At 37.3% G+C, this 26502-nt stretch overlaps 1 protein-coding gene across 13 annotated transcripts in view; it reads left to right on the forward strand.

Moving 5' to 3' along the window:
* Positions 1–26502, forward strand: part of MAP3K4 (mitogen-activated protein kinase kinase kinase 4) — a 62959-nt gene that overhangs the window by 21717 nt on the left and 14740 nt on the right. For 3 of the 13 annotated variants that reach the window (XR_011679690.1, XM_071430310.1, XM_071430263.1), the window contains exons 5-19: positions 3211–3357; positions 4544–4701; positions 5006–5122; positions 5522–5621; positions 5706–5789; positions 7808–8074; positions 9891–10040; positions 11036–11197; positions 13632–13765; positions 15362–15440; positions 17483–17561; positions 19715–19811; positions 20688–20822; positions 24587–24687; positions 25778–25858. Coding sequence is in view for 12 of the 13 variants with exons in the window: in XM_071430310.1 (XP_071286411.1) it covers positions 3211–3357; positions 4544–4701; positions 5006–5122; positions 5522–5621; positions 5706–5789; positions 7808–8074; positions 9891–10040; positions 11036–11197; positions 13632–13765; positions 15362–15440; positions 17483–17561; positions 19715–19811; positions 20688–20822; positions 24587–24687; positions 25778–25858 (1891 nt within the window). In the remaining variant the exon portion in view is untranslated. The remainder of the gene's footprint in view (positions 1–3210; positions 3358–4543; positions 4702–5005; positions 5123–5521; positions 5622–5705; positions 5790–7807; positions 8075–9890; positions 10041–11035; positions 11198–13631; positions 13766–15361; positions 15441–17482; positions 17562–19714; positions 19812–20687; positions 20823–24586; positions 24688–25777; positions 25859–26502) is intronic. The other 10 variants (XM_071430315.1, XM_071430282.1, XM_071430325.1 and 7 more) reach the window with 6 other exon arrangements.

The raw sequence follows: 26502 nt of genomic DNA on the forward strand, positions 1-26502 counted from the left end.
TGTGATCTCACATCCCAGTTACTTGCTGATCCTAAATCCGTTGCTATGTTACTTTGTGGTCCCAAATAAATTTGTCCTCTCTTCCTTCCTGCCCTATGCTCTCCCTTGTTCTCCCCATTGATTGAAGCCTACAATTTCAGCCTTAAGAGTCACAGAGTGATCTGCTGCATAGCATACTCTGTTGTTAAGCACAGTGTACCCTTCAGAGATGGGGGTGATTTTGTTTTTTCCCCCTTAACATTTTGTGTGCTCCTTGTGGACTCCAAGTTAAGTAAAAATTACACTTTCCTCCTGGAAAACAATATGTTTGTACCAGACTGTTTTGGTGGTGGATACTGCCTTACTAATGACATTGAAAACATGAATTCAACTCAGCAAATGCTTCCTGTCCCACACAATACTTCTGAATAGGCAAAGGAGCTGTGGAGGATGTTTTGCAAATAGATCTGTTTGTTTCCTGAAAAATTAGAAAAATAGATCTGTTTGTTTCCTGAAAAATTACAATTCCTAAAGTCTTCATGAAGCTGAAGAGTCCAGGAGTCTGTGTTATTCTGCAAGTCCGTAGAGTATTACAGAATTACAGAGAAGAGTGGATTAGAGATTCTCTGGTCCAAACCTTCTGGAAGCTGGTTCCTACAATTAGATTGATCCCCAAATTAGTTTATTATCATGTGGGAGCATTGCCAGCAGGTTGAGGGAGGTGATCCTGCCCCTCTACTCAAGCCCTAGTGAGGTGCATCAGGACTGCTGTGTCCAGTTCTGAGCTCCTCAGTACAAGGGAGACATGGAGCTCCTGGACTGGCTCCAGTGGAGGACAAGGATGATTAGGGACTTGGAACATCTCTCCTGTGAGGAAAGGCTGAGGGAGCTGGGCCTGTTCAGCCTGGAGGGGTGACAGCTGAGAGGGGACCTCATCAATGTCCTGCATCACACTCTGTAGCTCTCAGAAGCTGACCATCTGAATATGATCAACTCACCTGTCTTCAGTCATGCTGCTCTCCTGGCCACTGGGCAGGGATGCAAAACTTGTACACAAGACAGCTGAGCCATCTTAACTGCAGACATAAGATTTTTCAGTTCTTTCAAGATATTATTCAGGAAGGAGAGCTGATGCTACAGCACAGCGTTCTGGAAGTGGTACTGCTCCATTTCCTTCTGTTAGATGGTCTTGATTGTTCTTTATATGCAAGTAGCACAGCAGAGTCTGTTTTTTGTAGTGATTGACCTAGTGAGTCTTATTTGAGGCATGGAGACCTTTAAGTGTCTCTTACTTTTTGGTACCATTGGAAATATGTAGCAGTACTGTGTGAATGTATCAGGTATGATAGTCTTGTTACTCAACTTTTTCAAGGTGACATTAAATTTTTGTATTACTAGCAAGTCAATTGTATTAAAAAATTAATATGATTTTCAATAAAAAAAAGTATATACACAAAAAGAAAACTAACACAGATTATATGCCTCTTACAATGTGCCTTTTCTCCTGTTCTTTCTTGCTGCCTTCCTCCTTTTTGTCCATGTTTCACTTTTAATACTAGCTTTTGTAATCCTGGTAATCCTGTATTATTGGAGAGAGCTGTTCTCTTTTAATGACAGTTTACTGCCTGAACAGTTCAAGATGGTTTTTAAATTCAGCATTGATGTTGAGAGGTGGATGTGTGTATGTGCATGTGGGTTATTTCTGTCTGGTTGTTAAATTTTGTATTGTTTGTCTTGCCCCACCTGCTTTAAGAAAATAATTTGTTGTATAAACTACCTAAACAAAAAGCAACCATCAAACCAATAGTGGTAATATTTTCAGTTTAAACTGTATATTCTTTCATGTGCTCATTGTACACCAAAATTGCACAATGATTAGCCACTGCCTCATGAATTTAATTTTCAAAAGTTGACAGTAAGATTAACTCTACTGTTTTTTGGTGAATTCTATATTCTATCACTCAATAGCATACCCCTGTAGAAGAGAATTATTTAAATAAATTCAATTTTTAATGAAGCTTTTCAAGTTTATTTTGGAATGGATGTACATTGAAGGGAAAAAATAACCCCATAGGTTAACAGAAAGTACACTGCATGTGATTGAGTGGATTGACGAAGGACATTAATTTTAAAGTATATGACATATTAGGGATATAAAAGTGTCCATTTGGATTTCTACCTTATAAAAAATTACTTTTTTTACCCTTTTTCACCTAACTTGGTAAATTTTACACCGTAGAATTCAGACTATTGTCCTTGTTTCCTCTGCACATCAAGGAGTGCAATACAAGTGTTCTGGTCTGTAAAGGATTCCAGAGACTCTTGTCATACTAATAACATTCTTGTATGTTTTCTGCTTTTGTGCCATTATAATTTCTCATACATTGAGCCCACTCTGTTGATATATTACTTTGCCAGGAGAGCCATTATAGAAGATTTTAAAAAGCATATTAATTCCAGCAATTCCATTCCCTCTGACCCTCAGAAAAGAATCAGTTTGTCAAACTTGAAGACTGATGAGGATCTCAGAATACACACTTAGCACTCAAAGGGCTTCTGAAGGACAGGCATTAACATGTTAGTGTAGGTTTGAAATGATCCTTGCTCCTGTGTACTCCTGTACTGTGGTTGTGCATGTCTCTTGAAATAGATAAAGACTAAGCTTTCAGGGAGAGGTGACAGCTCTTCCAGAGGGAACCCCTTCTGCAGCTGAAAAGAGAACTTTTCTCATGTTAGCATTGCCCAGGGAAGCAACAAAAAAAACATTAATCATTTTCAGTCTGACACGGATTTTGGAAATGAGGGCACCTGCCCAGGAGATTGAAAGTGAATTCACTGTAGTAAAACATTTCTCTAAGCATATGTTAAACAAATTGTGTATTTTTCCTGACTTGCTTCTATTGAAAGTGGTGATTTTGTGACTGTGAGCCCTTTTGCCCCTTTTCAAAACTAATTATCCAGTAAGCTGCTTGCTGTGGCATTGTGCAGGGAGTAAGTCTGAAACATCTGCTTCCACCTCCATTTACACTGATGTGGCAAATAATGGGATTGCAATAATCCTGGAAAACTAGTGATGTCTTTCCTGCAGATGTGTAGAGCAACAGTATTTGTTTCAAAAAGCTGTAGAAATTATTTAGTGGCACACTAACATTTAGACAAAGTGGGCTGACAAGGGGTGAATTTAAGAGTAATGTCTTGACTGATGGCAGTTTTGGGGTTTTTCTCTTGCAGCTAGTGAGAGAGTGTAAAGAAGTTCTGAAGGGTGGACTCTTAATGAAGCAATATTACCAGTTCATGTTACGGGAAGTGTTAGATGACTTACAGAAGATTGATTGCAACATTGATTCTTTTGAAGAGGATTTGCATAAAATGTTAATGGTAAGCTTCAAAAAAGAGCATTCAACTGGGTGTATTGATCTGAATACTACTAATAGAAATCTGTTATCCCTTTTAGGGATGGTTGTCTTTTTCTTTTTTTCTTTTTCCTGCTTTGATACAATTTTATTGTTTTAATGGACTTGTAAAGGTAACACACAAGCCAGTGCTGTTTTAGCAATACTGGGTTTTGTTCTGTGGTACAATATACTTGTAAATTGCCTGTATTTACCAAAAATGGTTCATATATAGAACTGTAAATTCCATAAGTTTGAATTAAACTTTTAGTAACCTTTAAAATATTGAATAAAATATTATTTTTTGCTAACATTGTATCTTTATCTATTGTCATTGCATTAATGCATAATTGATACCTTAGTTTTAATTTGTATTCATTGTTGCAATTAGTTAAAGCAGTCTTTTTAAGAAAACCACTTGGCCTCTGAAAGATAAGGGTTGGAACTGGAGGATCCCTAAGGTCCCTTTCAACCCAAAATATTCCATGATTCTATGATCTTGGCATTTTTACAGGGTAGTCTGAAAATACCTGAAACCAGTAGAAAGTATCTTAACCATTTTTTGAGGAGGGATATTATGGATTATTGAACTGCAGCAATAGGTAATTTTTTGCATTCAATATAATCCTGAAGGGCAGATGGTTAAAGAAATATTGAATTTACCTGGATTTTTTATATTGGTTTAAAACAATAGTAATTAAATAAAGGTGAGAGATAAGACTTGATACAAAGGAACAGCAAGTGTAGTGTAGAATCTCAGAGACCTTTTCACAGCACTTAGCCGTATCCAGGAGGATATGTTCAGATAAAACCTTTTGACATAATCCAGTTAATAAAAGGTTTAGAGACTTTTTTTCAGCAGTTTAGGCTTTAAAAACTCTGGCTACTCTGAGTATTCACTAACACAATGGTAAATAGCAGCACAGCAAGCAAGGTGGTCAATATTTTCAGGAAGGTATTGTGGAGACATTGTACTTAATACTTGCTGAGCCATAAATTGCACCTTTTGTGTGAAAACATGGAGCTCATTTTCAGTTGGAGCAAATGAAAATTATTGTAGAAATACCTTCTAAAAATTGTATAATGCTGAGTTTGTCCGTTGATTTGAGAAGTTCTAGTCCTTAACACCTTGTGTAACAATTTCTGTTTAAATGATCTGTGTCCTTGTTCAGGTTTACTTTGATTATATGAGAAGCTGGATCCAAATGTTGCAGCAGTTACCTCAAGCATCTCATAGTTTAAAAAATCTGTTAGAGGAAGAATGGAATTTCACCAAAGAAATAACTCCTTATATAAGAGGAGGTGAAGCTCAAGCTGGAAAACTATTTTGGTAGGTTTTATTTAATACCTCTGCTTATGGTGCTGTTTTATACCTGAGGGGTATTCAAGTCAGCAGTTGTTTGGGGTTCCCAGATGGGACTTCCTGAGATGTCATTAAGCAGCTGTTAGTCTTTGTGAATGTATGGATTATTGGAGTGGCCATAGGTGTAGGGTGTAGTAGTCTGTGGGCCCCAAGGTGCTGCCTATTTCTGTACATGGATATGGAAACAGCTCTCTTGCATAAGAAGGAAGAAGTATAAGATGTCATGCTACCTCAATAAAACTCTGAAGTTTCACCATTTCTGTTGCTACAGTGATATTGCAGGAATGCTGCTGAAGTCTACAGGAATATTTTTAGATTCTGGACTACAAGACAGTTGTGATGAATTTTGGGCCAGTGCTGATGACAGTACGGCATCAGATGAAATCAGGTATTAAACCTTTTGGCTTAATAATTACAAAACACTTATATATGTTTCTCTGCCTCTGACAGATGCATAATGTATTTTATTCCTTAGAATGCAAACTTGCATTCTGTATCACTGTACTTCTGTCTGCGGTAGTAAGGAATAATAATTTTGGTTTTTTTGAAGCCTAGTAACCTTCTCTGTAATTCAGGCTATGAGAGGTTTTTATGTAATGATATTTGAATTAGATTTTTCTATTCTTACCAAAAATGTACCTACACAAGTTCAATTTATTTGTCAGCTGCTTGTAAATATTTACGTTCTTCTTATTAACATATTCTGTAAATAATTATTTTCTAATGGCTGTGTAAGTGTAATATGATTTATTAAAACATTGTAATTTCATTTCTACCAATTTTTCAGGAGGTCTGTTATAGAGACCAGCAGAGCACTGAAAGAGCTGTTCCATGAAGCTAGAGAAAGGGCCTCCAAGGCTCTTGGTTTTGCTAAAATGCTGAGGAAGGTAGGTTAACAGTCTCCTCTTATTTATATGCATTTAAGAAATTTAGTCTGAAAGCATATTCCTTTGTTTTGTCATTATTTGTAGGACCTTGAAATAGCAGCAGAATTTGCATTGTCAGCCCCTGTGCGAGATCTTCTGAATGCTCTGAAAACAAAAGAGTATGTGAAGGTAAATTCACATAGGTAATGAAGTTTAGAGGCATGAAAGTGAACGGAGTATGCTAAGCAAAATGTCAAATATTGGCATGTTCTAGTGTTTTAAGGGGACATCTATATTTCAACATTTAAAGTGTTGTGTATTTAATATTTAATTGTGGTAGTCACATTCTGTACTTGTGCTTGTATGAGTGAGAATGCTAGTCTATGCTTTGGGAAATCAGTGCCTTAATTCCTTTTTTTTCCAAAGATTCTCTTTGTGACTGAGGAAAAACCTTTCTGTTTAATAACACTTAGCAGTGAGTGCTATGAAACAAATGCTTGCAAATCTATAAGGTGAATGAATACATGTTTGAGTAGATAATCTCAGACTATAGATCTGTGTTTTGCTTTTATAAAGCAACAGTATTATAGAGGAGGTCTGCTTTACCAAGCTTCCTAGAAAGTACTAAGGACATGAGAAATGCAGGGACTGTGCTCTGTTCCAGGGTAACTGTTGCTAGAAATGTGTTATACAGCAAAAGTAAGTTAAGCTCTTGCTGATCTGTGTTTACTGCAGTGTAAAGTCCCACATTTGTGGTTTTGTGAAATTCCTTAAAAATTCAGCTTCAGCAGTTCAAATGTATTTGGATTTGCTGTTCTTTTTTGTCCTTCCATGCATTTAATATATATTTCACAGTTGGGATATAATGCACTAACTTTTTAATGACATAATTCTTGTTTGATTTATGTAAATGTTTGCTGAATACAGAAATTCGTTGAAGGGGACACAAACAAATTCATAGGAGAGAAGTTTGTAAAGGATTCTAAATACATGGACAAAACAACTGGCTCAGCAGGGCCCTGGTCTGTGAATTGTTTGAGATGGAAAATAGCCAGGGAAATCAATATATGTTTATTTAAAAAAATATTGTCCCCCAAATGTGTAGTCTTGGCTGCTTCAAGACACCATATTACTTTTACTAGACCTTTGGAAGACTGTATCTTTTTCTTATGTACATTTCTGGAAGAAAAAAATGTGTCTTGAGTTTGACATATCTGTTATACATGAGTTAAATGACACACATTTTGATAATGAACACTTTTTATATTGGCCCTCTAATATCATGTAGGGAGCTTAAAGTTTTAACAGCCTTTTCAGGCAAATGCTCATTAGTTTTGGGAATCTAATTTACCTTTTAGTAACAGCCATTAATATTTTGCAGATTATAGTCCCTTTAGTTATAAAATATGTCTGCCTAGTGGTAGAACTGCTGAGTGCAGTGTTTTGTCTTAGCTTGGTAACATGACACTCTAAAAAGAGAGAATTTAACTCCACTGTGAGTCACTTACCTCATGTCAAGTCAAGATATTGGGTATTTTACAGTCTGATTCTGCTTCTGATACTTGGTTGAAGTATTGCTACCAATGTGACAGATATATTTGGAAGTAGTTTTTAAGTAGTAGGAGTAGTATTTTATTAAAAGAGAATCCTCTAACTTGTCTTATTCTGGCTTTTATGAAAGTAGAAGAATAATTGATACTTTTTTATACAGATTTTTGTTTACTCGTTGTCTTTTGTAGTCACTGAGAAATGTATGAATTCTGAAGGAATTTTTCTTTTAATACTCCAGTCTTTGTTGACTAATTTACTTTTTAAAATATGTATATATATATTTTATACTCTAGATATGTATTTTATACATACTATATATGTATACATATGTGTATATGCATACATATATAGTATATATGTGAAACTGGACTTCTTTTGTTACAAAATTCATTTAGGAGAATATGTAGAAGGATTAGCTTGAAATACACAGAAAGAAATGGCTGAAAATGATGATCCACTGGATTTTAAAGAGATAATTTATAATGTATTTTGACTTTCAATGCAAAACTAGCTGAAGGTATCATTTTAATATGTATGTTGTACAGCCCTTTAGGATGGAGATTCTTCCTGTTGCTTAAATGATAGTACCTATTTTATCTTTTTATTTGCCATAAAGACAATGAGATTCACTCACTCAGTGTATTTCTTATCTGCAGGTACAAATTCCCGGACTGGAGAGTTTACAAGTGTTCGTACCAGGCAGTATTGCAGGGGAAAAGGCTGTGATTCTGCAGCTCCTCAATGCAGCTGCTGGGAAGGATTGCTCCAAGGATTCAGATGAGCTTACATATGAGGCCTACTTGCTGATGACCAAACACAGTGACAAAGACCATGAATTAGATGACAGCTGGAGTGCATGGGAGGGTCAGCCAGTCAAAGTAGTGCCACAGGTAGAAACTGTTGATACGCTGCGCACCATGCAGGTGGGTGTGGTCTTATTCCCCCACTCCTTGTTACCTCTACACCTCTATGAATGCTTATTCTGTCAGATTAACTGGAGTGATTCAAGTGAAGCATGTGTCCTTTTTTAGGTAATAGAAAGTGAAATTCAGGAATGAGTTTGATTCTTCGTTGTGTTAAATGCAAATTTAAATGGATTGTAGCATTTCCTGACAGGTTTGGTCTCTACAAATGTGCCTTTTTCAGAGTTGTACTTGTATAATAGTACAAAAAAAAATAGAGATACTTTTAATGTCTAGTTGGGTGTTCAGCAGTGTGAATAAGACTTGAAAACAGAACATTAAGAAATAATCAGTCTCCAAGAACATGTGATGGTTGTGAACTTTCCACACACTGACGCATGAAACCAATTGCTCTTGATCTTGGATGAATTGTGACATTTAATGTTAAATTTCTCTGGAAGTTACTGGATGTTGGACAGTTCTGCAGGAAGAAATGTTTCCAGTCATACTTTGCTTCTTCCCAAGCCAGCAGGGTTTCCCTGCCAGCAGTTCTGCTGCGCTCTGACTGAGCCAGCTCCCTTCCACTTGTGTTCTCATGTCCTTAATGTTAAGCTGTATGAATTTTCCTTTTGGTATGTCATGCAGTTCCTTGGATTCCTACCATAAATGGGCTGTACTGTCCAAGAAGAGAGTGACTTTCCATGTCACTGTGCCTGACCTTTGGCATCCAGAGGGTTCTGGCAATTACAGGCAGTTGAAAAAATCACTCCTCTACATACTGCTGCTTTTAATGTGCAAACATATTGTTTCTTGTTTGCCTGTTGTTCCAGTTGAACAATAAAAAAGCAGCCTTTGATTAAGTGCTTAGAAGTTCTTCGGACTTCTGTCAAAGTTATTATTTCATTCAGAAAATGAAAATAGCAATAGATGAAAATTGGTTTGCTCTCTTCCATATGTAAGTGTACATAAAACACTGGGTGTGTGTGTTTATATGTCTGTAACACTTACTAGGCTTTTTTAAATCCAGGGTTGAAAGATTAGGAAATAAAAAGTCCTTCAGAAAGATTCTGTCTTAAAAAAATGCATTTTGATTGCAAAGTAGAGAAAATGTAAGGTGTTAGTTAAGTACTCATCAAATGAAAGAATCTCATCAACACTTAAAGAATTTTGAGCATGAAAATATTCTTGGGGGAGGAGATATTGAAAGTCAGGATGAAGTAGGTCTTGTTTTGTGAGTAACTTGTTACAGGTGCATTGTCTGTAGTTTGAAATCAGCAGAACTTAGTATGGCAGCACCATTCTGTGACTGTATGCTGTTAGAGACTTGTGTGATATCAGAGCTCTGATTTCCAAAACATACCATATAATTTTCAAATTTTGAGCAAATATGGCATGTTAAATCTTTGTCTTTCCCTATTCATTAGTGGGCTTTTGTCCTGAAGTATGCTGTGTTTCTTGGATAAAACCTCTGTTTATGTTATAGTTGTTATTTCCATCTGCTTTAAGAAAATACCATCATTTTTGCTTAGCTGTTGCTTTTTTTTTTGTGTGTGTGTATAGCTAATCTGAAGATAATTTAATGCAGTGTTTCCCATATTTTCCTGAAGTGAACAGGACAATATTCCCCATGAAAACTTGCTGTGGCATTTACCCTAATAGAACTCTGCCTATTGCCAGCATCAAGCTTTTCTGTGTGAATTTAGATTTTAATGAATAGTGACTAGAGGTCTTTCATATATTAGAATTTAAAAAATAACTGACTGGAAACTGGTGATATTGGATATATTTTTACAGAGAGGATTTTCTTTACAAGAAGTAGTGGTGTCTTGTATTCCAGGTTGATAACCTCCTCCTTGTAGTCATTCAGTCTGCCCACCTTGTGAGTCAGAGAAAAGCTTTCCAGCAGTCTATTGAAGGGCTCATATCTCTGCACCAGGAACAGACATCCAGCCAACCAATCATTGCCAAAGCTCTACAGCAGCTAAAGGTAAGCAGGTTTGGAAATTATTTATCAAAACTGATGGTGCTTTGCTTGCTGATAAGTAAAAAAGTGGAAGAAGATTTGATTGCAAAGCTCATGGCATATTCTGCAATTGTAAGTTATGTGGTAGTTCTCTATGGACTTTACTTTCAGTACAATTACCACTCTGTTTTTGCAAAAGACTTGTGAGTGTGTTTTTGAGCTATATTGGTGTAATGATTTCTGCATTGAGTAATTGGGAAACAAGTCCATAATGCAGATGAAATACCATAGCAACAGAGTGGCAGCAATATTGAATTGAAAGAAAGTATATGATTTTCTAAAACCAAGTTCTGTCAAAATCAATGATCTGCAACAGACAGCTTTTCTTCCTATATTTGAAAATGCAAAAGTGGGTAGTCTCTCTGTTTGTTTTCTTTTGGATTTGGTGTGGGTTTTTAAATCTTTCTTTGCCTGTTTTGTGGGTGTGGTATGGTTTTTTGTTTGCTTGTTTGTTTTGCTTTTGTTTGATGAGTGTTTTCTTTGATGGGTTTGGTTTGTTTGTTTGTTTGTTTGTTGGGCTCTAAGTGGCAGTATCAAATCCCTGCATTCAATAGAGGCTGTGTCCAGATACCAAGGTGAAAATAGAACCAAAGGCTTGATCATGCTGTAGATAGTAGAACTCATTTTCTCTGTTCTTGTCTGTCTGGTTTTGGTTGGATGTTTTTGTTTGTTTTGTGGTTTTTTTGTTGGTTCCCTGCTCACTCTTTTGCTGTCTTTGTTTTTAAAGTTAATCACATGCAAGCAAACTTTATTATAATACTTGAGTTAATTACAGGACTTGCTTCATGCAACTGCTGGAAAATGTTTGTTTTTTCAAGACTGAATGAATTTTTGTGGCATTATAGTACCTTTTCATTTAAAATAATGTAATTGTTAGATTCATGTTTTCCTTATATTCTACATTGACAAGACTAAGTAATATTTTGCTGCTCTCCCCATCCCTTTTTGTTGTTACTCAGAATGATGCATTACAGCTATGCAATAAGATAAGCAGTGCCATTGATAGAGTTGATCACATGTTCACATCTGAGTTTGATGCTGAAGTTGATGAATCTGAATCTGCCACTTTGCAGCAATACTACCGGGAAGCCATGATTCAGGGTTATAATTTTGGGTTTGAGGTAAGGAAACAAAAAACAATTGAATTTTCTGGTTTTGCATTGGTGTAAATAAGATAACTAATAACTGTGGAAATTAAAGAATTTATGGAACTATTTAATTATTTAGGTTGGAAAAGACCTTTAGCATAATCAATTCCAACTGTTAACTCATCCCCACCAGGTCTGCTACCGAACTATGTCTACATCTACACATCTTTTAAATAACTCCAGGGATGGGGACTCAACCACTTCTGTGGCCTGTTCTAATGCCTAACCACTCTATCAGTGAAGAAATTGTTCCTAATATCCAGTCTAAACCTCCCCTCAATTTAAGGCTGTTTTCTATTGTTCTAACACTTTTTACTTGGGAGAAGAGACTGACACCTACCTCACTATAGCCTCCTTTCAGGTAGCTGTAGAAAATAATAAGGTTCCACCTGAGCTTCCTTTTCTCCAGGCTAAAACAACCCCCCAGCTCCCTGAGCTGCTCCTCACAAGACTTGAGCTCCAGCTTTGTTGTGCTTCCCTGGCCTTGCTCCAACACCTCACTGTGTTTCTTGTAGTGAAGGGCCCAACTCAGTATTTGAGGTGCCACCTCAGCAGTGCCCAGTACCATCACTGCCCCACTCCTGCTGGCCACACTATTGCTGATGCAGGCCAGGATGCCATTGGCCTTCTTGCCCCCCTGGGCACTCTCTGGGACATGTCCAGCCAGTTGTCAGCCAGCACCCTCAAGTCTTTTTTCCCCAGGCAACTTTGCAGTCACTCTTCCCCCAGCTTGTTGTGCTACATGGGATTGTTGTGACTCAAGTGCAGGACCTGGCATTTGGCCATGTTGAACCTCACCCCATTGGCTTTGGTCCAGCAATCCAGCCTGTCCAGGTTCCTCTGCAGGGCCTTCGTGCCCTCCAGCGGATCAACACTCCCACTCGACTTGGTGTCATCTGTGAATTGACTGAGGGTGCCCTTGATCCCCTGGTCCAGATCCTTGATAAAGACATAAAACAGGACTGGCTCCAAAATTGAGTCCTGGGAAGCCCCCGTAGTGACCAGCTGCCAGCAGGGTGTAGCACCGCTCCTTAGGCCTGGCAATCCTGCCAGTTTTACACAGCAAACAGTGAACCTCTGTCCAGACCGCGAGCAGACGGCTTCTGTGGAAGAATGCTGAGGAAAACAATGTCAAAAGCTTTACTGAAATATGGGTAGATGACATCCACAACCTTTCCCAGATCCACTAAGTGGCTCACATTCTCATACAATGAGGTCAGGTCAGTCAAGTAGGACCTGCTTTTCACAAACCCCTGCTGGCTAGTCCTAATCTCCTGGTTGTCCTGCACTAGATGATCCATAACTTTCCGACTGACAGGTCTGTTGTTTTCTGGATCCTCCTTGCAGTCCTTCATGTAGATGGGCCTGACATTTGGTAATTTCTAGTGACTTCCCAGTTTTAGCAGGATATCATAAAAAGTGTTGCCTCAGCAATTTTACTTGAGAATAATTGAAAAGCAACAGATGAATCTGATTGCTGTTAAATTAGCAATGCCTGGAAATCTGAAAAGCTTCTAAGAACTTGATGATTTCAGGTATAGTCTTGTAAGCTCTGCTGCTTGGCAGCATTTTAGATGATATCGGAATCATTAAGGTTGGAAAAGGCCTCCAGGATCAAGTCCAACCTTCAAGTGAGTGCCACTCAAGTGAGTGCCATGCTCACTAAACCATATCACAAAGAGCTATATTTACTCATTTTTATAGTACTTCCAAGGATGGTCACTCCACCACCCTGTGGTTTAACTTACCTTCTCACTGTTTTTCAGCCTAGAATAGTATAATACTGTAGCATGAGACATTTCTTCAGAGTTTGTGATGGTTCTTTGATGCAGTACAAGCTTTTGAGTGCTTGCATTAGAGTGCAGGCATTCAAAATGTTGTGTTCAGATGTTTTAACTGTTTTGCTATTTGATTCCTCTGGGCTTTGTAAAATTTCTTAAAGATTGTGTCATATCCTAATGATATGACTTCTAGGATAGTCTTATAAGAAATAGCTGGTATTTGTTTGATTTTTAAATGCTCATAGATAACTTTTTTATCCCCTAATGTTACTGCAATATAACTGAAAATAAACACTACTTTGCAGTTCAATCTCTGGTTACAGAACCAAGTGTTTTTGTAGGAAGTTTCTTCAATGATGTGTACACTGTTAAACATCACCATGTGCCTGATGCCCACAGAAGAACACAGTGTGGCTCAGTACTGCCTCTCACTGTATCATATTTTGTATTATACTTTTCTTGATTAATTTTTTGTCTATAAGTAGGCAACTGCTTGCATAAAATAATTTTGTCTAAGAATAGGATGTGACTGTTACCATACTGTAGAGTTTCGTTAGCTTGCAAATACTCCACTGGATATTGTTGTTCTTATTAATATGTGGAAAGTAATCTTCAGTTTCTTACAGTACCATAAAGAAGTTGTTCGTCTGATGTCTGGAGAATTCAGGCAGAAAATTGGAGACAAATATATCAACTTTGCCAGAAAATGGATGAATTATGTGCTAACAAAATGTGAGAGTGGCCGAGGCACTCGACCCAGGTAACAGCCAACTTGTTACTGCTGTGGTAGTTGTTGGTAGAGCTGAAGGGTTGGGCTCAAAAAATTGGGGTAAATGAAGTGACATCTGGCGGGTGGCCAGTCACTAGAGTGTTCTCAGGGCTCAGTTTTAGGGCCAGTTTTTTTCAATGTTTTTTATCAGTGACCTGGATACAGGAGTTGTGTACATACTAAATAAGTTTGCCATACTAAATTAGGAGAAGACATTAATTCCCTCAAGGGCACAGAGATCGCACAGAGAGAGCTTGGTAGATTATGACGGCTGCACAATAACCAACCTTATGAAATCTAACAAGGGTAAGTGCCAGATTTTGCACCTGGGGTGCTGTAACTCTGCGTATCCATATAGATCAGAGGCCAAGAGATTGGAGTGCAGCCATTCAGAAAGGGACCTCAGGGTTCTTGTTGATTGTAAGCTTTGAGTCAGCGATGTGCCCAGGTGGTGAAAGGGGCCAACTGTATCCTGGGGTGCCTTAGGCACAACAGATCTAATCAGCTGCATGGAGTGATTGTACCACTGTGTTTGGCATTGGTGCAGCCTCACCTCGAGTACTCTGGGCACTTTTGGGCTCCATAATCTAAGAAGGACATAAAAATATTGCAGCAGGAAGGGCAGTGAAGATGGTGAAAGGACTAAAGGACAAGATGTAATGAGGAGTAATTAAGGATGCTAGGCTAAGGGTAAGGGAAGAGGAAAATAATTTGCTATATGCAACTTCTTTATGTCTTCTCTGTGGTGACTATTCAAGAGAAAATAGCTTAAAAATGGCTTAAAACCTGCATTTGGGGAGTTTCAGATTGCTATTAGGAAAAGGTTCTTCACTCAGAGGTGGTCAAATGCTGGGAAAAGCTCCCCAGAGAAATGGTCATGGCTCCACGACTGCTGGTGTTCAAGAACCATTTGGACTGTGCTCTTAAATTCTGTGTTGCCCTTTGTGGAGTCAGAAGGTCAGTTCTCATGATCTGTGTGTGCCTCTTCCAACTTAGGATATCCTGTGATTCTATTTGTGTTTTGTAGGTTGCAGCTGCTAGTTCAAGTAGGTCAAAGAGGGAGGCAGTGGGGGACAGCAGGTGGCTGAGGACACAACTCATTCCAGCCAAATTACTTACTTTACTTTGCCAGTCTAGGCCATGAAACCACTGATGCCCAGTCATTACTAATCAGACAGCCATGAAATCTTAGTATCCCTTCAGTCTTGTATCAGAAAGGAGACTTCAGGCAGAGTTTGCAGTGGTTTGGCTTGTTGCTCTGAAACAAATGATGGTTGAGTTGATGATACTGTTTGGAAGATAGCATGTTATGGGTGTAGATACATAGCATGGTCTGCTCACCTTATTTGGCAGTGTCCTTGCTAAAATCAGTCTTTGTCCCAATAGAACTGGATAAAAGGTAACATTTTTACCTTTTATATATTAAATGTAATTTATATATTAGTCTGTTTTTTTAATGAGGATTTTATAATATTTTGCAGAGGAGAAATAATTAACTGTTATTTACTGTTCTTGGATGTAATTGAAACTCTTAATAATGGCTTTGGCCAAAGACCATTTCATTTTCTGTCTTTTTCTTTTACCTAGATGGGCAACTCAAGGTTTTGATTTTCTTCAAGCCATTGAGCCAGCATTTATTTCAGCTCTCCCAGAAGATGACTTCTTGGTATGGATAAGTTTTTCTGCTGGTGTTTATTTGTAAATGCTTGTGAAGCTATCAGTATATGTTTTGCATGGATACTTTTTATAAAACAACATCTGAACACAGATGCAGTTCTGAAACAATTGCTGTTGTATATCACTATTGATACTGCTATCTCTCCTGCTTGTTAGATTCTGAAAAGAGTAGATTTGTGACCATTGCCACTAATGGTTTCAGTTTGCTGACAAGTTGCTAGTACTGTACTGTCTTGGGAGGCCACCTTATCTTGGATCTTGAATAGTTGACAGCAGCTTTCTACAGAGATTTATAGTTGTGATAATCAATTTCTAAATTCAAGCTTCTGAGGCTAACACCCAAAGTTCATCTATGGATATGAATACAAAATCCCTGTCATTTAAAGATATTTTAATTTTCAGGTAGTTCCAACATGAAATAGATTTTAGAGCATCTTTCTTTTTTTTATTATGAAAAAACCAGTAGACTAGAGCTGGCTTTTTTATCTACTCTGCTTTTCTCCTTTTCCTGTTCTGAGAATTTATTTCTCATCTTGGTAAATTACTACAGAGAAGTGAAAGCACAGTTGCCACAAAATATTGGAATGAGAGTGTTAGCATTGATTTTTACTTATTTCAAGATGTTATGAAATGCCAACCGCGTTAATCTTGCATAATCCAGAAAATACATAATTTAGTCTTTTTTTTCCAGAAGTATTTTTATTAAGAGCTCTCTAGTAAATTATGTGTTAGTCCTGCATTTGTGTTGTTGGGAATGGGTTGTCTGCCTTAATGACAGAGTTAAGCTGGTATTTGGAATATACTGATAATTTAGCTATAGGAAGTAGCCCCTTAAATTCTTCTGCTTTGACAGAGTTTCTGAAAGAGATTTTGAGGAAGTAAGGGGGAAAGAAAGTGGGGAGCCCAAAACCTTAAGTTTTTTTCAACTTTTTTTCTTTTTTCAACTTTTTTCTTTCTTAAACTGGATTTCAGTTTTGGAGATCATCACTTGAAGCCACTTTGATTAATCTGTATAGCACAGGTCACAGTATTTTACCTAGAAATGGCAATGTCAATCCTAATCTCTCAGATACTACATCGTGTCATGGAAGAATGATGGTCTATATTTAGAGCTCTATATTTCAAGATAAAATTCTAGCTCAGTCTGCATTGGTAAAATATGCCAGTCTCAAGCTCAATACTTCTTTAGTTTTATAATTCTCTTCTTTCTTAGTCCTTGAAGTTCCTGGTCTTCACTAAGTTTTTGAATTTCTGGAACAAATTTTGGCTACACTGAGTGAACTGGCATATAGGAATGACCTTCATAGCAGCTTTACCAGAGAACATAATTTTACTACTTTGTGAAGATGCATTATATTCCTGCTGTTCTGGCCAGTAAATTGAACCACAGGAAGATTTGAAAACTTGTCCAGGATAACATACTCATTTAATAGTACACCTAATAATTTGTCTCAGATTGTCTGAGGCCCAGTTCAGTGATTTTAACTTTTAAAATCTCTTTCATAGAAGTTTTGATAACTTCATGGGTAGATAAGGAAAGCATTTCTTTTAATATGCAGAGCGTTATATTTTTTGTTTTAATAGAATTTCATCTTGAGATTCAGACCATCATATTCTCACTCAATTTTTTTAGGTTTTTTCTTGGGATGTGGAGGGTAAGAGCAGAAAAGGTTGTTACAATTTTTCCAGGAAATGTGATTTTAGTTATATTAACAATGAACGTTAAGTTCCAATACCTTTATATTTTGAAATATTCTTTATGGTATGCTACTGTTCAGTTCTTACAGTTATGTAATTTTGACAAGGACAAAAGACAAGAGAAAGCCAAGACTTCTAGCTTTAAAAAAATCAGTTAAGTCAAAATGCTAATGTGGATCCAGAAGTTTAATATAATAGGTAGAGTATTGGGGTACTTACTGACAGATTGCATACACACTTGAAAAATGTAATTTTGTTACTGTGAGCTTTGTCATATGACCATCAACTTTCTTGTAACAAAACATCACAACTTTTTATGTTTGTCTTTCCTAGAGTTTACAAGCTCTGATGAATGAGTGCATTGGCCATGTTATTGGAAAACCTCACAGTCCAGTTACAGGTTTGTACCTTGGTAAGGCAGAAGTTACTGGCATTTGTTCTGGAGCTTTGCTGCTGCTGTTACAGAATTTTGATTGTAAAGTGCCAATAAAAGTATTTTCAATCTATTTGTGATTGTTGATGTGAAACCATTATTCCCTGATAAAGTGTAAATATGTGGTAGTTTTACCCAAGAAATTTCAAAGCTTTACAAATTTATTTTATCTCATTTTATCCTTCCTGTGAAGTCCTGCAAATCTTATAGGAAAGGGCTGTGTTGTTTAAAGCTTGGGTAAAGAAGTGATTTTAACTTTAAGAAGGCAGTTACAGCTCCCTCTCCCAGACTTTCATTGTGGCACTGCAGCTATTTATACTTTGGCACTGCACATGTTTTTGCTTCTAATGGATTTTATATTATCAAGTACACATGATATACATTATACATGGGAGCTGTGCAAAACGGTTCTCTGCTATAAAATATGGCATAATGTAAAATACATTGTTATAGATATGCGTTGATATCATTAAAGTGAAATCAACATATTTGATGATGCATCTTGAGAAAATAATGTTTTGCCTGCTGTGTGTGCCTTTTACTCATTTCTTTCTCAGCACTATTTCTGTCTTTCTCCTCTCAACTCCATTGAGTTGTCATCTTTTTTATCTTTCTCCTGGTGCCCACGTCTTGGGTGGGTTTGATGATAGAAGACATGAGGGGAGGGTAATCTGCCCCCAGCAGAGGAGGTTTTCCAGTTTTTCAGGAAAGCTTGTTTTGATAACATTTTGCTGAGAAAGTCTTATAGCTGACAAACCTTTTGCATGAAAGTCAGTCAAAAAAGCATAGTCTAAAATCAAATTTAGCTAAATTCTGTACAGTGATTTAAAACCTGTATATTCACATTCAGTACTGCTGTTGAGAGGGAGGCGTGTTTTAGGTAGATCACCAGCATGATGATCCCAAATTATAAATGTTACTCTTATAAATGTTACTGCAGATCACACAAACTAAATTGCTTGACAGCTTTTGTCTCAGAGGCATGGGGAGGAGGTGACACAGATAATTGGTGCAGACTTCAACAGCAGTCTGAAACTTTAATACATGTGAAATTTAACATAGACTGTATCTTGGCTGCAGATACTGCAGATACCCACTCCTATCTCCTGATTAGAAGAAAAAGAAGACTTCCTAGTTACATTTGCATACCACTTTGAAGGACTTAAACCTACTGTGGTCTTTACTCCTTTTCCCAAAGCTGAGAATCCAGTTGTGTTCATCCTGCTGCCTCTAGACACATAGCTGTGTATCTCCTGATGTTTTATCCTGTCTTTTTGCTTTGTGAAACAGCTGATGTCTACCTGGCTGGGGCAGGAGCTGCCCTCTGGGTCTCCTGCTAGTGTGTTTGCCAGTTACAGCAGGACAACCAACATCTGGCCCTGCCATCTTTTGCTTGTCCTAGTAGTGCAAACAAGGCAGAAATGTAGCTCCTGAGAGGAACGTAGCCTGGTAGAAAGTACTGACTCATGGTTTGGTGGGCAACCAGCTGTCTTGAGATGTGACTGCCACAGTGTTTTTCTCATTATTTAAGGAGGAGTTGGGGGCAGATGATGCAGACTGCTTTTGGAGGCACTGAATTAGTTAGGCATAAAAATAGTGACTACCCATTTGGGTTTTGTCCTGTCCATTTGTACCACTTCCTTGGGGCAGACTGTCATGGGGGCATGAGTTTGGATAGAACTGTCATATGTGGGTTTTTTTCCACAGCCTAATTTGCTTTCTGTTATTGTCTGAGAAAGCTTAATTGTTATGGAAGGGAACATAATATTGCTGTTTGCTAATTATTATTTGGTTAATATTTATTTTGCAATAAGATTAATTTGTGAAGTAGAAGCAATGAAGTTTTTATGAAGTATGTACACATTTTCTAATTGCTAGTTTTTGGCTATCTGTAGAATTTTCATTATTTTATGGATGAGTTAAGTAATACAAGAATATTAAAAGTATTAATACATACAATTGATTTATTCAAACTTGGAATAATATGTATTTTTATTAAAGGATAAGAAAATACGTGCCAGTTCACACTTAACTCTGTAAATAGGAATTTGTTTTAATATTATGTCTTGAAATGCCCCTTAAGAGAGTTTTTCTGACATCTGAGTAAATGTGATCTGTTTTTATGTTTGCAGCTGTTCATCGAAACAGTCCCCGTCCTGTAAAAGTGCCTCGGTGCCATAGTGATCCACCAAATCCTCATCTCATCATCCCCACACCTGAAGGCTTCAGGTATTGAGCATTAGTACAGCATTATAAACTGTTTTGTCCTTTTTTTGGCTATGCTGAATGTCAGTAAGTGGAATACCTTTTCCTTCCCTTTGGGGGCAAAGCAGATAGAAAAAATTAGCATGTATGTGATCCAGAATTTATTGATGTGCTTTTAAGGACAATACAAATTTCCTTTTCTTGCTGCTTGGCCACTCCCCCTTTCTGTTGGTGCATGGGTTCTCACTTTGAAGTCATTCTTATCCCCTTTATCTTTCCTGAAACCAGTGTTTCAATGTAAAAAGCTTTAATTCAGTGAAAACTGCTCATTAACAAGACTTTTATTTCCTTCCACACTTTGAATGCCTGCTGAAGTTCCTGTGGCAGTGCTTTCTGGAATTTACATACATGGAACATAAAAACGTAGCATTCTGAGATATGGTGGCATTTCTGCATCATTACCAACCTACTATGGATAAGCTTAAAACAGTGGATCTTTTCTCCTGCCTTTGAAAGAGTTAACATGAGAATTATTGCAAAAATAGTTTTAAAAAATGTCGAAATAAACGTCGCCATGCATAATTTTACACAGAGGGCCCTATTTTCCAAGAATATGATGACAGTGAGAAACTCTACAACTGACTTTTTTTTCAGAAGCCACTTAGCTTTGGCAGAAACTAGTAGTATTCTAAAGATTAGAAGATTTTTATTTTGAGTATTATTATTATTATTGTATACATTAGCAGCTACAATCTTCTGAGACCCAGAGCTATTCCACATAAAAATCTTTATGTAATCGAAAAACTTCTGAAATCAGGCATCATTATACGCACTTCAATATTTTGTTTCTAAAACAAACTTTCAACTCCATACATTCATTTTTTTAACCGTTTCCTGAAGTTTTTCTTCTTGCCACAGCACGCGGAGCGTCCCTTGCGATGCGCGGAGCCATGGCAGTGTTGCTGTGAGTCGCCCCGCTCCCGTGGGCAGCGACTCAGCCCAGCCCAAAGCTCTCAGCAGTGCCAATGAGACCAGGTAGCTGTGCTCCGTGCCGTAGCACACTCATCCTCCCTGCATCACCCACATAACTGCTCCCACGTACATCCTAATAGATTGTTTGCACCTTCCCTCCATCGTCTCTTCCACTGGCTCCTTCATTCATGTTCCACTTGGGCAAAGTCACGTGTCTTAGAAATCGATGATGAGACCACTTTCAGATTCAAAAAGCCTGAACATATGGTAATTAAAGCATGCAGTTCTGATGTAGATTACAGATTTGCTCAGTAAAATGTCCTTGCAATGAACATATGCCAGTCAGCTCATTGGTATAACTGTAGTAAATAATTAGTACTGACAACTAACACTTAGAATCCTAGAATCACTTCCACTAAGATAACTGCAAGATACAACTAAGGACAAGGATTTTCATTTTTTTCATGTTAGCTAACAGTTTTGGTATTGTTATTGTCTGTCATATTTTGAATACAAGTATTTTGAAATACTGTCTAGTGGCAAATGCAAAATTCAACACATGAGAATTTTTAAAAATAATTTCTTGCTACTCCTTTGGCTTCATAGGGTGATGCAGATAAATTTAATATGAAAGAAACTATTCTTGTATCAGGATATGGAACAGAAATGACTTCTGTATCATCACAAGAGACTTTTTTTTGACAGACCTACATTAGTTTCTTTCTTGTTTTTTGATGTTTCATTTGGCTTTTATAATTTCAGACTGTTGGTATTTCTTCTCATATTACAAGTCAGACCACTGACATATGTCCCAACCTTGTTTACCTTTTTTTTCCCCTGCACCCTTGACTGTGAAAAGCCTGCTCTTAACACAGTGGTGTTGTCTTAGGGTTTAAAAATAGGTTTTTAGATTCTTATTTCTACTGCAGGTTACTGAAAGTTCTTTGGGATAGAAACTCATATGAATGGATACACACACCTGACTACATCACAAAGCTGGTAGAGAAAAAAAAGAGGTGATGAAGGAACAATAGATTGATGGTGATCAAACCAAACTTGGATATAACTTCATTATGAATTGTTTTGTAACAAATAATTTCTGGTTGTGAGCCAGCAGACCATCATAGTTTGATTTGTTATCAGATGCATGGCACAAGCATGCATTAAGCTGTTAAGAGGGAAGTAAATTGCTGCTTTTTACATACAATCTTTTCTGTAAGATTTTAATTTTTATTGCAAGATGTGACTTGCACCTTTTACAGTAGCCTCCAGATGTATAGCTTATGAATCTAGGCCTTTTTTTGGTTGAAAATACATCTTGAAATTTTTGTCATTCAAACATAGACACTATTTATCCTTTATGCTTCTGTTTTAAGCCCCCTCAGAAAAAAGACAGAGTAGGCAGTAGTCTGCAGCATTGGAATAGCCCTTTCAAATAAGTAGCGTGGTAGAAAATATTCACTAAGAGGTTCTGGCAGCTTTATAAGCTGACAGTGGGATGGAAAATTAGTGTTTTTCAAAGACTTGTATTTTTCTTAGAGTTCTCAGTTTTTTTTCTGAAACCATTTTTATGATGGTTGTTCATAAAATATCCCATAATCTTGTTTTTTTAATGCACTGTCTAGATTTTTAAGTAGTGTTTACTACCCTGTATGAGCTAGGAGTCATTTGAAGAAAAAATGTATGAAAGCAGAGACAGAGTTCTGAAGGCTGCTGGTTTTTTTCAGGGTTCTGTTTATTGAGGGAAGCAAAATACTGCAGTGTAATATATTTCTACAATTTTTTGTTTTGTTTTAGTATAGTTAAAAGAAAGTTGCAAACTTTGATGCATTGTGGTCTTAATTATGAATTTCGTTTATTTGTGATCCAAATGAGAAATGGAATCTTTTAGATCAACGAAATGTTTTGTGGTTTGGCAAAGTGTGGAGTCCAGTGCTGAAATAGCACAAAGACAGAAGCTTTGGACACTTTCCAGAGACTCTTTAGACATTTCAGACATGATTATAAGCATTAAATATCTATGAAAAGTTGAATGTCGGAACTTGGTAAATCAATTGTACTAGGCAGTGCATAGTGCACAAATGCCACCATAGTTCTTAGTGAAGTTTTTTTTTAACAACAACAATCAAAAGAAAAAAAACCCACTACAGTATAACTAGAAATTAAAATCCAAAGCACTAATACCTGGTTGTTCACATTGAGCTTTCTGGCATTTATACATTTATGCTAGGTTTATGTTTATAATCTTTATAGATGGTCAATTTTTGAGCTAACTGTGGTTATTATTCGTCGTTTTGTTATTTATCCAGGGCTGGAGCCAAAAATTATCTAGCATTCTTCTCTTTTACTATAATTTTTGCCTAACAATATGCATACAGACTTTCTGGATCAATGAAAGGTGTGGGTGCCTAGGATGGGCCTGAAATGGGGTTTAGGCACCTCTGCATTCAAAGCTGTGGTGCTAAGGCCTGTTCAGCTGCTGCTTCATTTTAGAGGTGATGTAGCTTTGCTTGTTTTTAAGCATTTCATGCATCAGGAGTCATTGCTGTGTATATGCTGAGAACCACCTTAGCCTTCTTGCTTATTAAAACCTCAACTTCCTGAAGAATAATGAGGATTTTCACTAGTTTAGTTTCAGTTCCTGCTCAAATATCCTTACAATACAATACTCCTTACAATATCTGGTTGGGCAGAAGAAGGAAGTGCAAAGCAAACAAACATTGTATGGAGAACATTTGCGTGGGAATAGGTTGTCTGTGGTTTTGACTTCTGTTCTCAAGGTTCTAGTGGTGTTTTTCTGTTATTTTGGGTTTTTTTTTTAAACTATTTTTAGGTAATACTACAATTTGGAAAGAACTGTAGGACTGGTAGTCCTCTCATAGGTGTGTGTGGATCTTGTCATGCAAAGTATCTTTCATCTTTTTGTAGTTGTTAGCTTTCAGTGAAGGATTTAACAATGTTGCCCACTTTTCAGTAACATTTAGCTCTTACCTCTAACATACTATGTTTAAGGAGACATCAGTCACAATTCTTCCCTGTCAAACTTTAAAAATTGAAGGGGAACCTTTTCCATAAAGGTGGAAAGACTTCCATAAAGAATTTATGGCTCTAAAATGAGTGGACTAATTGTTGTCTGAGGCTGGAGGAAGGTGGCTGAAGACCTAAGAATTTAAGTCTTATTATTGTTTTCCTTTCTGTTCAGCCTTCTTGTTCATTTGGCTCTTACTCTGAGGCATCTGATTCTACTCTGTGCTGTTTGGAAGAACTGGGACCTCTAAGCTATCAGGCTGCCACTGTCATTTAACAGTGTCCTTCCTGTCAGCCAGCTTCTGTTTCTTTCCATTGGTTCTGACTTAATGACTGTGGACTATGACTGTATTTGCAGTGCACGAGGCACATATGAATCAGTTACTACATTCATCTGATGATGTGGCTCACATTATCACCCAGCTGAATCACTTCTGATTGTATATCCAACCCTGGCACAAGCTGCATCCTGCAGCAGCTGTTCTTAGTAGTAGGTTACAAGTCATAGAAATGGATTCTGTTGCTACAGACAAGAAACAGTTTGAAGTTTATGCTTTAGAAGCTTAGGGCTTTTTCATAGAGCAGCATAACTAAAATAATCTAAAAAGTCTTCTTGTGAGGGAAGAAGCATAGAGAGGGTTTTCTGTTTACCTTTCGGCATCAGTTTTCCTTTCACGTTGCTTTCATGGTTCATATCCTAGGCTTCAGAGGTTCTGTCTCTTAAAAACTGCAGTTAAATTAGCATTGCATTAAGTGAACACTAATGACATGTTAATTAGTATGATGGCTCTTTTTAACAGGGGTTCCAGTGTCCCTGAAAATGATCGACTTGCTTCAATAGCAGCTGAGTTGCAGTTCAGATCCCTTAGTCGTCACTCCAGTCCCACTGAAGAGCGAGAAGGTGATTGTCACAGTAACAAATTGTGACCTAGATGTGCAGATGCTTTATGTCATTAACATATTTCTCTCTGTTCCCAGCTCTTACCCTTTCTAAAAATTTTTTTCACCTCATTGCATTCAGAAATCTTAGAATTTTAACTTGTGGGCTTATATAGTCAGAGGAAATCCTTTTGTTCTCAATATATCCATTATTCTCTTGCCATTCATATTGTTTCTGAATTGTATCTGAAAGGATTTCCTGGTGCTTTACGGAGTTCCAATGTTCAAAATGAAATTAGTAATATGATTTCTGAATTATATACCCCATTTGATAGTAAATTTCAAAACACTGTTAATGAGGTTTGAACTGGATCCGTCAGGACAGTGAAGTGTTTTCTGTCCAGTTCTTTATCCCTGCAGTATTACAAATACTTGCTGTTGTTTGAATCCAGGAAGAAGGGGCAGGATGTGTGACTTGATGTCCTGATCAGGGCTTCTCTGTCAGGTTTCCCCAGCCCCTGAATATGTGGTATTTATTGCAACAAGTGCATTGAAAGATTGATTGTGCAAATTGAAAGGAAGTACAAAATCTGAAGCAAAATAGAGTTGATATTGTGGTCATCCACACTGGATTTCATAGAGAGAAATGCCTTAAAAATTTATATTAAAAAGTGCGGGAGATTTTTTTCATCTTTGTTAGTTTTGAAGTAAATGTTGAAAATACTGTCTGCCTCGTGCTTATTCCATTTTTTTAATATATATATGAAAAGGAAGGTGGCTTAGGTTGGAATGAATACAAATCTTATTCTAAGGAACCTTAGAAAATTGTTTTCCTACAGATATGTTGCATATTTGATTCTGAGTGCCCTGGCTTGAAGTGCTTCCCTAAGTTGTGGAAGGAGATCTCTGTTTCTATACAAATGAAATTCTGTTTTATAACTTGTTTTCTGAAGAGAAGTCAATTTTGATTTCAAGAGCATACATTGCTATACATGCAGGTTATTAGTCCTATATGTAGGACTAATTTTCAGCTTCTGCTTCTGCTGAAAATAGTGGCATAATCTTTAATATGAGGTAAAGCTACTTCTGTGCTCACACTGTTATTTCTCTAGAGCCATTGTATCCAAAAGGAGATTCCAGTGGTTCATCCCGGCGGAGTTGGGAGCTCAGAACATTGATCAACCAGACCAAAGGTAGGTGTTTAGGAATCACTGTAATGCAATGTCTGTTAGACCAGTGCTGAACTGAAAGGTTGGATTTTATTGTGGATTGTGAAGAGGTTTTCACAGCTTTATACATAGGAAGGAGAAAGAAAAAAACCCTGATTGCAGGTAGGGGATATTGCTAACAGAGTCACAAAGTAGGAGTAATTAAACTTTATAAAAGTTAATTCTTTTCAGGTTCTGAAAGGTAGTACCAGTGTTCTACAGAATTGTGTTCATTTATTACTATATAGAAATTGCAGAAGTTTGCTGTCCCTATTCAGTGCCCAGTTATGACAGCAGGAAGCACTTCCTCACTTCCCAAGATCTCTCCCCAGTGTGGGATTTTCCTATTTTGAGTGTCTAATAGTGTGTGATCCCACACTGTTTCCTAAATTGAAGGCTGTTGTGGGGCCCCTTCCTCTCTTACTACTGACTTTCATGAAACTGAAAGTAAGTTGATCACTTCAGACACTCCTGTACTGTACGGATTGATACGTGAAGCTTGTTTGCATATATTTATGTGGCAAACATAAATCTGAGAGTAGAACCCCAGGAAACATGGGAAAAATGTTTCTGTCATGTTGGAAACTGGTCTCCTTATGTGTCTTACACAGAACACAGGAAGAATTACA

This window comes from Agelaius tricolor, unplaced genomic scaffold, assembly GCF_023055355.1.
Source record: "Agelaius tricolor isolate 1412-34295 unplaced genomic scaffold, bAgeTri1.0.p SCAF_1, whole genome shotgun sequence".
Classification (NCBI taxonomy): Eukaryota; Metazoa; Chordata; class Aves; order Passeriformes; family Icteridae; genus Agelaius; species Agelaius tricolor.